Genomic DNA, 12,030 nt, shown 5'->3' with positions numbered 1-12,030 from the left:
TCGACGGAGAGTTGTTTCCATCCGAACGTTTGGATGATGGAACCGTTGGCTGCGAAAAGGTCGTACGGAATAGCAGGAGTTCGAAGTCCTAATTTGCTTCTCGGATACACGGACAGGTCCGAGCCGGTATCGATTAAAAACTGTTCCTTTGTTACTTTGTCGGTAACAAACAGGCGGCTTGACTTCGGCCTAACATCGTCCGCTGCCATTGACGAATGCCGGATTAGTTTTCCGACCTTTTCGAGCACGGATCCTTGCAACGGCGCGCCTTGTCCCCGAAAGTCTCGTGGTAGTAGCACAGTCCTGAATCGTTGCTTGGGCGTTTTTGCGAAGAGGAGCGACTTCTCGGGCGGTTGTTGTAAGCTCGGCTCCGGCTTGAGCTTCTTTGACGGTCTGTAGTAACGACCATCTTCTCCAAAATTGCAGTCATCCGGGACAGCTTTTCCTCGAGCATGTCCAATCTTGACGGAGTGGTTGGTGGAGGCGGTGCACTGACGGCGGCGGTAGTATTGTATCCGCATGGTTCGGCGTCCATCAATTTGTCGGCGATGGTGGCGAGTTTATCGATGCTCGTGTCGTCCAAAATCAGCATCATTTGACGCACGTGTGAAGGAAGACGGGCCATCCACACCGTGCGTAGGCCTAGCACGGAAAACTCTGAACCGGCGAGTCCTTCCAAGTGCCGTAAAAACTGAGATGGTTTCCTGTCGCCCATCTCCTCGCGCTCAAGGCATTGCCTTAACTTCGTTTCGCGTGATGATGAAAGGCGGCTGATCAGAGCAGCCTTTAACGTGTCGTACGCGTGCGCGGCCGGTTTATTAGTGATAATATCACGCACCTCTTGGATGGTGCGAGGCGGCAACGAAGACAACACCTTGTAGTACTTCGTTTCGTCCACCGTAATTCGAGCATGGGCCAGTTGTTCTTCAAGCATGATGAACCATAAGATAGGGTCATCGCTGGTGAAGGGCGGAGGCGTCACGGACACAGCATCGGAGTTGGCGGTTGGAGCACTGGTGTTGGCTGGAGCTTCCATCGTCACGTTTGAGTAATAGCTTCTTCGGGGAAAAAAATATTATAATGCGTTGGTGTCAAACACTGCCGGGGTTATACGCATTTAAAAATACGGTTGTGTTGGGTTCCGTCAGGACAGATATTTTTTTTGAGAAAAAAAAATAAATAAAAAAAAGCGTTGGTGTCAAAAACTGCCGAGATTATACGTATTTAAAAAAATACGGTTTACGCATCAGAAGGGTGCGTTAACGATCACGTCGGGGTCACCAATGAAGCGGTCGTGTTTAAGCTTCTATTTTGTAGTTATCGGCGGGTCCGGTTGACGATTTGTGGTAGGACGTTTGTACAGCGAACTGTACAAAGTGGCCCTTGTGAAATCTTCCAGAAAGTTCTTGACGCGTTTTGACGGTGATCCTTCGACAGTCGTCGATGTTAACCCTCGAGCGCGTGTCCTGGAGATGGTTGCTCAGACAGGAGGCGAGGTGTAGATCAGAGTTCAGAGTCGAGCGAAGATGAGATCGGAGCGGCGAGTTGTAGTCCAGTGAGTGTTGCAGAGTCGGAAGTCCGGAGTCGAATGAAATGTGAACTTTTGGCCCCGCCTTATATTCCCGGTCGGGTGCGTTAAGGTATCCCCACTCCGCGCGTTGCTTGCGGCTGCGGGAATGCGGCGTCATTGTACGACGCCGCTTAGTTCGGGTGCAAGGCTCAGCGGGACTTCACTTTTGCGTATGATGCGTCCCGGACGGTCGTCTCGGGATCGCCATAAACTAATTGTTTATTTAACAAAATATCGTGTTTTAATTAGAAATAATAGTTTTATTTGTACTTATATTAATAAGAAGCTACGTAAATAATCTAATGATAACCATATATTTTACTCTCTGCATATATATATTTTGGTTGGTTATATTCTTTGCTCTGTGGTTACCATACAGTTGTTTTGCTCGCTGTCTTTGTGGCGTTAACCCATTATCCTTTAGGTTAACCCATTGATGTGTAAATTTATTGATATAATATATGATACAATATATGATATAAAATATGATATATTATATGATACAATATATGATATAATATATGAGAAGGAGAGGCAAATTTAGTTTTTTCAATTTTTTTAGCTTATCTTTAACGTTAGTGACTACGGCTGAGCTGTTTTGGTGAAACCCACTTGGCTACTAGGGACGTAATTTTTTTTCAATAAGGGCATAAGTTGCCTGTGTTTCAGTGGTCTTGACTGATGCAGTGTAGTGAGTGCAGTGGATTTTTGACTTCTGAGAAGTGATAATTGTTTTGCGCCCTCCTATTGAACTAACTTCAGTTTGAATACGCTTTGACAGACACTCTTACATCTGAAGTGGTTTTAATATACTTTGATAAACACTCTTATATCTTTTGGAACAATATGTACTTCTTTTGCTAATTTTCCCCTGAGAGATGAGTAGGCTTAGTTTGTAGACTTGATCTAATGAAAGTTTTAAAACTATAATTATTTGTATTTGGACTTCACTGTAACATTTACACATTTCATGTAAATAAATAATGATCAGTATGTAAATGTATATATTACTACATATGAAAATGTTGAAATCATATCATTTAACTAGCACCTGTCAAATAGACCTGCAATTCATTACAATTTCAATTCAATAAGTGTAAACGGTTCATTCTTCGTAAAGGTAAAATAAGCACATTGATAAGAGGGGAAATAAGTTAAGGACACTAAATAAAATACAAAATATTCGCAATCAGTCGCTAATATTGAACCAAAAAAAATATTGGATGTCCCGTAAAAACTTCAAAATTGTGCGATGTTGATGAGTTACTAATAAAACATTATAGATATGAGTGGAAAAGTAATGAGAAATTAACATTTTACAGAAATATTATATCAGAAATAGTAACAACTCTCGAAGAAACAAACGATGATACTGAAACATTTATGTGAAACAGTTATCGAGCAAATATCAAAAATGTTTGTATAATTACCGTGCTTGGAATCAATATGATTATCAAAATTAATTTTAGGAAACGTGCCTTTTGAATGTTTTGTTGAATAACTATTGCTTCTTAATTTTTATCCTTTTACCGTGTATCTTATTAGTTATAATATTAAACATTTTACAATGCATCTTTGCAAGTCAATAAAGAGACTAGTAAAAGAATTACAAGAAAAACAAAAAGCAAACAAATAAAAAAATAAATAAACAAAACACGATAATTATTATGTCTATGGTAAATTTTTGTGGCAGCCCTCAATCGCAACACTGTTCATTATCAAAAATCTCAAATCCATCTCCGTTGATTTTCAAAATCCTAAATCATGTCTTGGGAACAAAACCTTTCAAGTCCATTCTAATTTTCCTCTTTTGCAAAAAGTACTGAGATTATAGTGAAAATTTACATCACCACAAGTTTTTATTTATTTATGGTTTAATCTAAATTAAAGTATCATATTTGCAATGTTAAGCTGTGGTGATTAAATGAAAAGTTTTTTTCATTCAGTAAAAAGTAACCAAACTGGAGGTGGGAGGAATTGATCCCAAACGCCTCACTTGTGTACACTGAGTTTAAACCTTATCTTAAAATAATAAAAAATGGTAAAATTGAAAAAGTGAAAAATGTAAGCAAATATAAAAATGGAAATGCAACTATTGGTTGGCAACTCTAAGCTCATCTATTGCGTTTACAGTACTACTTTTACGAAATTAACTATTGACATAACTCCTTCTACCTGTTGGATGACCATTTTTACTTTTAAATTACTCTTCTTACCGCTTACATATGTAGCGTTATCGATTAAAATTAATACAAGAATGGTTTAAGTGTTTGCTAAAATAATTAAATAAACAAAAAAACAGAGATGTCGTTCTAAAAGGTTCCAACAGGTGGCCGAGTGTACTATCGACCGTGCTTATACCCATTCGCTGAGTTGCACGGTAGGTCGCGTTTGGTGTCAAAATTTTTTACATGGTTTCGTGCAGAAAGCGAAAGTCCATACAAGGTTGCTCTAATTCTGACCGATTAACTTTTCATTTCAGAGTCGTTTCCGAACGCGTCCAGTCAACATGTCTATCAGCAGGGCTTTGGTCTACGGAGGAAGGGGAGCTTTGGGAGCAGCTTGTGTTTCTCACCTGAAAGCCAATAACTGGTGGGTCGCCAGCGTCGACATGAACCCAAACGAAGCAGCCGACTCCAACATAACGATCAATCCGGATGCCACGTGGGTACAGCAAGAGCAACAGGTCTTAGAGGCCATATCTGAATCTCTATCTGGCGAGAAATTAAACGCCGTTATATGCGTAGCTGGAGGATGGGCTGGAGGAAACGCTTCCAAAGACCTCTCCAAAGTAGCCGATCTGATGTGCCGTCAATCCGTGTGGAGCTCGACCATCTCGGCCTCGGTAGCCGCTCAGCATTTGGCTCCGGGAGGTTTCATCGTTCTCACCGGAGCCAAAGCGGCTCTGGAAGGCACCGCTTCTATGATCGGTTATGGAATGGCCAAAGGAGCCGTGCATCAGTTAACCAAGTCCTTGGGCTCTAAAGGATCCGGCTTACCTGACGGTTCGATGGCCGTTGCCATCATGCCGATCACTCTCGATACTCCGATGAACAGGAAGTGGATGCCAAAAGCTGATTTTTCCACATGGACTCAGCTCAACTATGTAGCCGAATTGTTTTTGAAGTGGTCCAAAGGAGAGCAGCGTCCTAAGAGCGGCAGTCTGATTGCTCTCGTCACCAAAAACAACGAAACCGAGCTCGTTATCGAATAAATATGATCCAAACCTTCCATGTTGTATAATTAACTGTGATAATAATTTGCTTCGATCTGATCATTTTGCAATGTATTTAGGGACCAGTATAAGCTTTTTTTTAATATTTTGCTGTTGTCGTATATTATATAAATTGTCAAAAAAGACAATAAGTTGAATAAGTATAAAAGTTCCTTATTTTTGTGAATATCTGTTTTAACCATTGATGTAATGTATATTAAAAATATATTCTGATTAATATATTGATGTGAAGCATTTAAAGATTGTTTTTTTTATTGTATTTGACCCGGATAAGTTAAGGTTGTTAAATTAAATAAGAGACTGATAAAAGTTACATAAACGGAGCAACGAGTTTGAAAAATAGTCTCTTATATAAATTGGTGAATGTGACTACAATAGGAATTATATGATATTATATAATGAACACTTGTTAAGATTTATACAGGAAATCAAGTGTTGATTCAATTCACAAATGAATACATCAGTATATACCAGGGCTGTGGAGTCATTAAAAAAAAACACGACTCCGATTCCGATATTTACCAACAACACGACTCCACTCCGACTCCGACTTCGACTCCGATCCAAAAAAGTTTAATTTTATCAGGTATTTTTGGTGTTTTTCTACACGTTTAGTATTCATTCGCAATACACATTCATTATTACGCAATTAAAAATTCATAATTTAAAAAAATGCTCGGAGTCGCTCATTTTTCACGACTCCGACTACGACTCCAACTCCGGCCAAAACACCACGACTCCACGACTCCAACTCCGACTCCGACTCCACAGCCCTGGTATATACATATGAAATGTATAAATTATCAATATAGGATAAATATAAAAAAAAATATATTTGGCCCATGAGGGGATCGAACCCGCGACCTTCGCGTTATTAGCACGACGCTCTAACCAACTGAGCTAATGGGCCAGATACGAGTTTGGTGCAAATTTTTCTATCTCAGTTCGAAGCTTCATAGTATAACTATGTTACAGAATTTAAAAATATATATAACAAAGTACAAACAGTTATAATAACTATCATTACAAACAATACATAATATAACTAATAGTAAATTGGCATAATTAAAGAAAATAGTAATAATATAAAAGTTGAATCCTATATCAATAGCACTTGTTTACATAAATGTATTAAATTAAGAAATTGTAAAGTTTTTTTCTTATTTTACAATAGAATACTAGATATTTATGAGCTGAATTCTTAAATTTAACCTTTTCTATGCTACAGATAAATATGGTAATTAACCACTGTTGTGACATATTTTCTAAAATCATATTTTATATGAAATCTTACAATTAGCCATCCAAAATTATTTTTAAAATGATTATAAATATCTAACCATACAATTTAAATCATAGCTAAAATTACTAAAAAGCAATTACTTTTTATTTAGTTGCTAAAAAATATTCATAATTATGTAAAAGTAAATAAAATAAATTATATTAATATCATAATAATCTGATATTTTTAGGTAAAAAAATTGTATTTTAATTATCAAAGTTTCAAACCATTTACACAATAAAGTTATACCAGGGCAGTTAGAACCTGCGGACGCGCGTTCATTTTGAAAAAAAAACATTATCGTTTATACTTGGAATAAGTACGTATTGTCGAAAAAACTATTTTTTATAATTATATATATATACAGTATTTTTTTAAAATCATTTGACCCTTAAATTTAAACCACTGTATTAAAAACTACAACAAACTCATTCACAAGTGCTGTTACTAACAAGTAAGCTAAAAAAATGTTTATATATATTTACAATTTAAACATATATTTTATTTTGTATAATATGATTCTTATTATTATGTGTTGAAAATAATATTATTTCTAAGAACTTCTCATTTGATCTTGACCGAAAATATAAGTTGTTCAATGTAATGATCTTGGATTTAAAATTCAGAAAACGTTTGGTTTATAGATACATACATGTATGTAAGTAATTATATCTCTTTGTATTGAATACAACGAACGAAGAGTTTTATAGGGTCATAGTTATCTTTCTTTTATTATTTTATTAACCTTGAGAGTTTTATAGAGTCACATATATATTTTATATAAGCATATTTATTTTTTGAGTACGTTTCTAATATAAAATGTATCATATGTGCATACATACATGTGTACACTATTGTGCAAATGATTTCGACCCTCTGATGTAAGTATACTTTTTCTTTGAATGATGTAAATATTTTTTTGCAATTATCAGCATAAGACATCAATGCATTTTACTAGTAAATATGAAAAGAAAAGTAAATATAGCGTCGGTTTAAATATTCTCTAATTATTAATTAAAATCAGTGGTGAGAGTGTCCGGATGAATTGTAGCAGGTCGTAGTTTGAATCCTGGTAATGTCTGAGTGACGAGGGTGTAATCGAAAATTTAAGTTATAAGTCGTGGCTCGTGCCTTTGACTAGTATTGTTCGATTTTTTTTATATGTTTCGACTATTTATTTTGACCAATTATGCTGAATGCAAGACCGTTCCTTTGCTACGCCGCCTTTGGCGACAGTTTCCTAATGGAGTGCTCATCCATAATGACTCAATAGCCAAAAATAATCGTATTGTTTCTCCGTATAAATTAGATATTCCATGCATCCCAATGATAACTGTATTTTTATGTTTTCAAAATATCATTCGTATATTGTTGAGTCGATTTCTCGTAGTATTTGATTTATCTTCAGACTACTTTTTAATTAGTTATGTAGAAACCCTTCATAATTCACGTTTTATCAGAATCAGAAAATATTGGGTTTAAGGTTTAAAGGTTTAGTAAGCTAAAAAATCAAAAAACATTAATGTGGAAGATATAAAAATAAGTTTTTAAGAATAAAAAAATGTGTGATAAAAAAAACATATTTTTCGCACATATTTATCTCACAAAGTGGGAGTTAAATATGTGAGTCACACTATATATATCTACTGATTTATTACTTATTCTAAAAAGCGCTTTATGCTGTAAAACAAATCTCTTTTAAAGAATAGGCAAAAATAGCAGCGTCTATAGTTTGCATATATTTTAAATGTAATTTACCGTCGATGTGCAATATAAATCTAGGAACACTTAAGAACATACAGGTGAAGAATTAAATACGTTTTTTTTTCAGTAACTAATAAACATATTAGTGTTATATGTACCTATAATATAAAATATATTTTTTTATATATTGTACTATTTGTCCAGCTGATTTAAACAACTGTTCACTAGTGAAGAATATATAATATGATACAATGTCAGCATCACTTTGAAATCTATGTTTAAATAAAAAATAAACTTCTATCCATACACAGTTATTTTTCATGTAATACTTCTGCACCGTATATCTTTATGATTCGATTAAATTAAATTCAGAGTTGATTTCTTCAGTTAAACTAGCTGAAATCAAAACTGAATTTTCGGTCATTCTCAAACGTAGTCTAATTTAAATTATTCTAACGAACTGAAGTTTGACTTCTACAAATATTGTTGAAGAATATTTCAACTTATAAGCACGCAATTTGATTAATTTAAAAAAACTCCATTAACCCAAATCCATTCTGCACCTATTTAAAATATCTTCTTACGCTGTGGTGTATCTTAATGATGTTTTTGTGTAAACTTAATCATATATGTTCCGACAATTTTACATATATTTATGCATGGCCGAATAAAAGTGTGTTATGGCCGTGCGTGGTTTTTCGTGTATAAATAACCTGAAGACGCCTCAGCTGTCACGGCGTGTGGTCGTGCGTCAGCAAGGATTCTGAGGATGTAGACTCTGATAATAAAGCATTTCTATGGTTAGAGGCGTTTAATTCCGTCGAGAGACGGTGGTCCTTCGAAAAGAAAAGACGGCCATCTCCAAAGGGGAGAGGTCGCAACAATATATGTTCGTTTATTTTTTCTCTTAAAATATATTGAAAGTGCCTTAATCAGTTATCATAATTCTGAAAAAAAATAGTAAGTAAGGTAAATTCGTGTTTAATAATACAAGTCGTTTTTTATGTAAGCTATAAATATATGTATGTCGACTATTATCTTACATAATTTGTATATTAAAAAATACAAAGTCTTTTAAGTCTCAAAATATATAATAAAATAATACTTGGGATGGCGTAGTTTTGAACTATTTAAACGCTCTTTCCTGATCTTTCTTCGTATTTCTTTTTGTACATTCCCTGTGGGTCGAATTTTTTAGACAACCTCGCCCAATCTGCAGGTCTCTTCTTTTGTAAGTGATGCACCACTTTTTCTGTAGTAGTCTTCTGATTTTCGTTGCATTTTTCGCAACCAGTAACTAAAGCGTCTGGTAAAGTTTCTGAAAATAAAGGAATATTATACAATATTTATATAAAAAAACATGAAAATATTCGCTGCGTGCTCTAGTTATGATATTATGATATTTCCTTTAAATATAAGGGCAAGATATATTATATAATACATATGATATAATAAAATGGAGAATATAAGGTGGGGGAAAGATATGAGCATATGATTTTAGTTTACTTGTTTGCCTTTGAACCAAAGAAAATACTAAGAAATAATTGGCCGTGGAGTGAGAAAATTGTTTTGCTAATATTTTTTCACAAATAACTGTTTTCCTTAGTGCAAAAGCGCATTCGCTCGAGCAGCGAATATTTCAATATTTTTTTTTAAAAACTTCAAGTTATAATTGTTTGAGCAGTTAGTTATTGTATTTTTTTTTATTTATTAGTAAAAGTTGATTGTCTCAAGTAATACATTAATTTCACCGCGAGATGAATGAAATAGCATTCCAATTTATCTAGCTGATTGTTGATATTTATAGGGTAGTAGTTTTCTAGTTAATTTGATATTCAAAACTTGCAGAAAAATACTAATAATTTCAGTGCATAATATTAATAAATATTTTTAATGCATTTACAAGATTGATTTAACTTGTTTGTATAGTTTTTATGTCACGTCTATTCCTAATGAAACTAATAGTAAAAAATTGACAAAAAAATAAATTATTAATGCTCTTTCGTTAACTGTTTTTCGGCTTATCAGTATCATTTTTGATTTGATACATCTAAAAATTTAATATTTCAAAAAACATATAATAACCTTTATAACTTGATTTAGGTAAATTTATTTAAGAGGTAAAAAACTTTTTAAAATATAAACTAAAATATTATAAAAATTATATTTTTTACATTTTTTGCCATTTATTGGGTTTTTGATTACTGTGGTCGTTGTCGGACAGATTTTTATATAATATAATATGATTTTGCAAAATGTTAAAGGTATATTCTGAAAATAGAGATACAATAAATTTATAACTTGGTTGGTAACACTTCTACTGTCATTCGCGTGATGTGGCAGTTTACCACAGGAACGTTTTTTTAAAATGACTCAATCAATTCCTATTCGTTCAATAACTATAAATTCTAGTTTGAGAACTTTTTGAACAGCTTATGGTCGGACAGGTTAGTTTCCCGTTGAATTTTTAACCGATCTTAGTATGCACATATTTCGTAACGTAAATAATTTGCAAACGTCGGAAAAGCGTTCGACCTCGATACAACCAGTTGTCACACAAGTTTGTGATGCAATGATTAAGTAATGGCATGCGAATTTCTCTTGCATCGGAAGAAGTAAAAAATAAAGTGACTTACTTTTAAGTTCTCTTCCTTCTGCCGTACAAGGACCCTCTTCCATCACACACTTGATGTAGTTAGTCAAAATCCTATCATTGGATAAGATTCTATCTACGTCTATGTTATCATACTTTGTAGTGTATTTATCCTGTTTTGCAGCAATGGCAACGGCCAAGACTGCCAAAAATAGGATGAGTAGACGCATCGTGTTTCTGTAATATGATAAAATAGTATTATGTATTTGATACTCGAGAGCACAGAAAGTACTTTCATTTTCACTTACGTTTCGGTCTGTGCACGTTGATCGTCGGTAAAAAGTGACAGTGGACTGGAGACTCGGAGAAACCTTTTGCTTGCTTGGTAGTCTGTCTAGAAGTATTCGAGGTAGTTGGCCAACTGGCCAGTTATATATGCGACACATGTCCGACAATCGATGACCAAATTGCTCCGAGGTACTCACTTCACAAGAAGTACTTTTGGTTCGTTAGCACCGACTGGTTCTTGTGTTTACTACAAACACGTTGATGTAACAGCCAAAGATGAAGACGCGTTCAAGGTTGACGGGCCATGTAATAATCAATAGACATAGCAATTAATTATAGACAAACCAGATAAGTACTCCAAAAATTAGAGAATACATACATACAATTAAACTGCGCTATTACATGCTATAAAAAAAATCTGTAGTTGTAATTATATATAAGTTTATAATAATAATGCTTTGGTACTTACAAATATCAAAAATGCTTAGCATAATTATTGTAACTACTTCTAAAACCTTCAAATTCTATTTTTATAATCTAAATTATTTTGAGCCAATTTTCTTGGCTCTAGAACCAAAAAAATCAGCTCTTAATAATTAATTAGTTGGAAAACAATTCCATTTAATATAAAAAATGCTCACATAAAGGGTCATAAAAATGTGATTTTTTTTAAAATTTATTATACACTGCGCAGCAAAATATTTATTAATTTTTACCGTAAAAAATATATAATTATATATAAAAATAATGCTTGGATATATATAATAGGTAATTATGAGGTCATCCAGTTTGAAATATTCTTTAACCACTTAAACACCAGTGACTCACCGGTGAGTCACTTATTGATTATTTTTTAAGCAATTTTTTTAAAACAAGTCTACAAATTATTTACATTTTTTTAAATTATTAAAGATTATAGTATTAGCTTAATTTATTAGTAAACCAAGTATTTTATATTTATTTTTAGAAAGAGATATTGACGCATCAAGAGAAATAACAGGTGACTTACTAAAAAGTCCCTGACGTTTAAAGGGTTAACAGATAAAACACAGTGCAAGCGACGCGTAGTTAGAAATTTATGTTTTTTTTTTCTTTCTAAATTACTCATTTCTTTGCATAATATGTATCGAACTATTAGTAACCATTAAAAATAAAATAATAGCTGAATTAAGCCAAAATTTGTCCCAAAGGTAAGATTGATTTATACGCATATTCCATTTGTGTATAGTTTATGTTTTTCTTGCTATTATCGATTATTTTTTAAAGTTTTTAAAAAACTCTTTTTCAACACTTATATTTTAAATACCATTTATATTATAAATATAATATACTACATTGTGAAGAACATTTTAAATTTA

General features: G+C 33.5%; 3 protein-coding genes and 1 non-coding gene across 4 annotated transcripts; 1 reads left to right on the top strand and 3 right to left on the bottom strand.

Annotated features, from left to right (window-relative positions):
• Positions 1 to 223: 223 nt before the first annotated feature.
• Positions 224 to 1,036, bottom strand: LOC148233132 (uncharacterized). The gene has a single exon (XM_088190703.1). It carries the CDS (start codon positions 1,034 to 1,036, stop codon positions 224 to 226), a length of 813 nt encoding a protein of 270 aa, XP_088046829.1.
• A 2,843-nt stretch (positions 1,037 to 3,879) lies between these two features.
• On the top strand, positions 3,880 to 5,045 carry Dhpr (dihydropteridine reductase). Its single transcript, XM_088190619.1, has 2 exons — positions 3,880 to 3,950; positions 4,053 to 5,045. The coding sequence occupies exon 2, from the start codon at positions 4,080 to 4,082 to the stop codon at positions 4,782 to 4,784; it is 705 nt and encodes a 234-aa protein (XP_088046745.1). The 5' UTR covers positions 3,880 to 3,950; positions 4,053 to 4,079; the 3' UTR covers positions 4,785 to 5,045.
• Positions 5,046 to 5,641: 596 nt separating this feature from the next.
• Positions 5,642 to 5,715, bottom strand: TRNAI-AAU (transfer RNA isoleucine (anticodon AAU)). The gene has a single exon. It is a non-coding gene; the product is annotated as a tRNA-Ile (tRNA).
• A 3,061-nt stretch (positions 5,716 to 8,776) lies between these two features.
• Positions 8,777 to 10,882, bottom strand: LOC148233129 (ejaculatory bulb-specific protein 3-like). Its single transcript, XM_088190627.1, has 3 exons — positions 10,693 to 10,882; positions 10,428 to 10,621; positions 8,777 to 9,109 (listed from the first exon to the last, which is right to left on the bottom strand). Exons 2-3 carry the CDS (start codon positions 10,612 to 10,614, stop codon positions 8,922 to 8,924), a joined length of 375 nt encoding a protein of 124 aa, XP_088046753.1. The 5' UTR covers positions 10,615 to 10,621; positions 10,693 to 10,882; the 3' UTR covers positions 8,777 to 8,921.
• Between the last annotated feature and the right edge of the window lie 1,148 nt (positions 10,883 to 12,030).

The sequence above is a fragment of the Plectrocnemia conspersa genome, unplaced genomic scaffold (genome assembly GCF_051122295.1).
Source record: "Plectrocnemia conspersa isolate PC_06_02 unplaced genomic scaffold, ASM5112229v1 ptg000008l, whole genome shotgun sequence".
Classification (NCBI taxonomy): domain Eukaryota; kingdom Metazoa; phylum Arthropoda; class Insecta; order Trichoptera; family Polycentropodidae; genus Plectrocnemia; species Plectrocnemia conspersa.
The sequence above is the reverse complement of the archived record's forward strand: the minus strand, read 5'-3'. Positions and strand labels throughout refer to the sequence as shown.

Coding starts and splice junctions, on each gene's coding strand:
- LOC148233132 (XM_088190703.1), bottom strand. CDS start 1,036: ATGGAAGCTCCAGCCAACACCAGTGCTCCAACCGCCAACTCCGATGCT.
- Dhpr (XM_088190619.1), top strand. CDS start 4,080: ATGTCTATCAGCAGGGCTTTGGTCTACGGAGGAAGGGGAGCTTTGGGA.
- LOC148233129 (XM_088190627.1), bottom strand. CDS start 10,614: ATGCGTCTACTCATCCTATTTTTGGCAGTCTTGGCCGTTGCCATTGCT. Junction 9,110..10,427: donor AGAAGGAAGAGAACTTAAAA/GTAAGTCACTTT, acceptor CTTTATTTTCAG/AAACTTTACCAGACGCTTTA.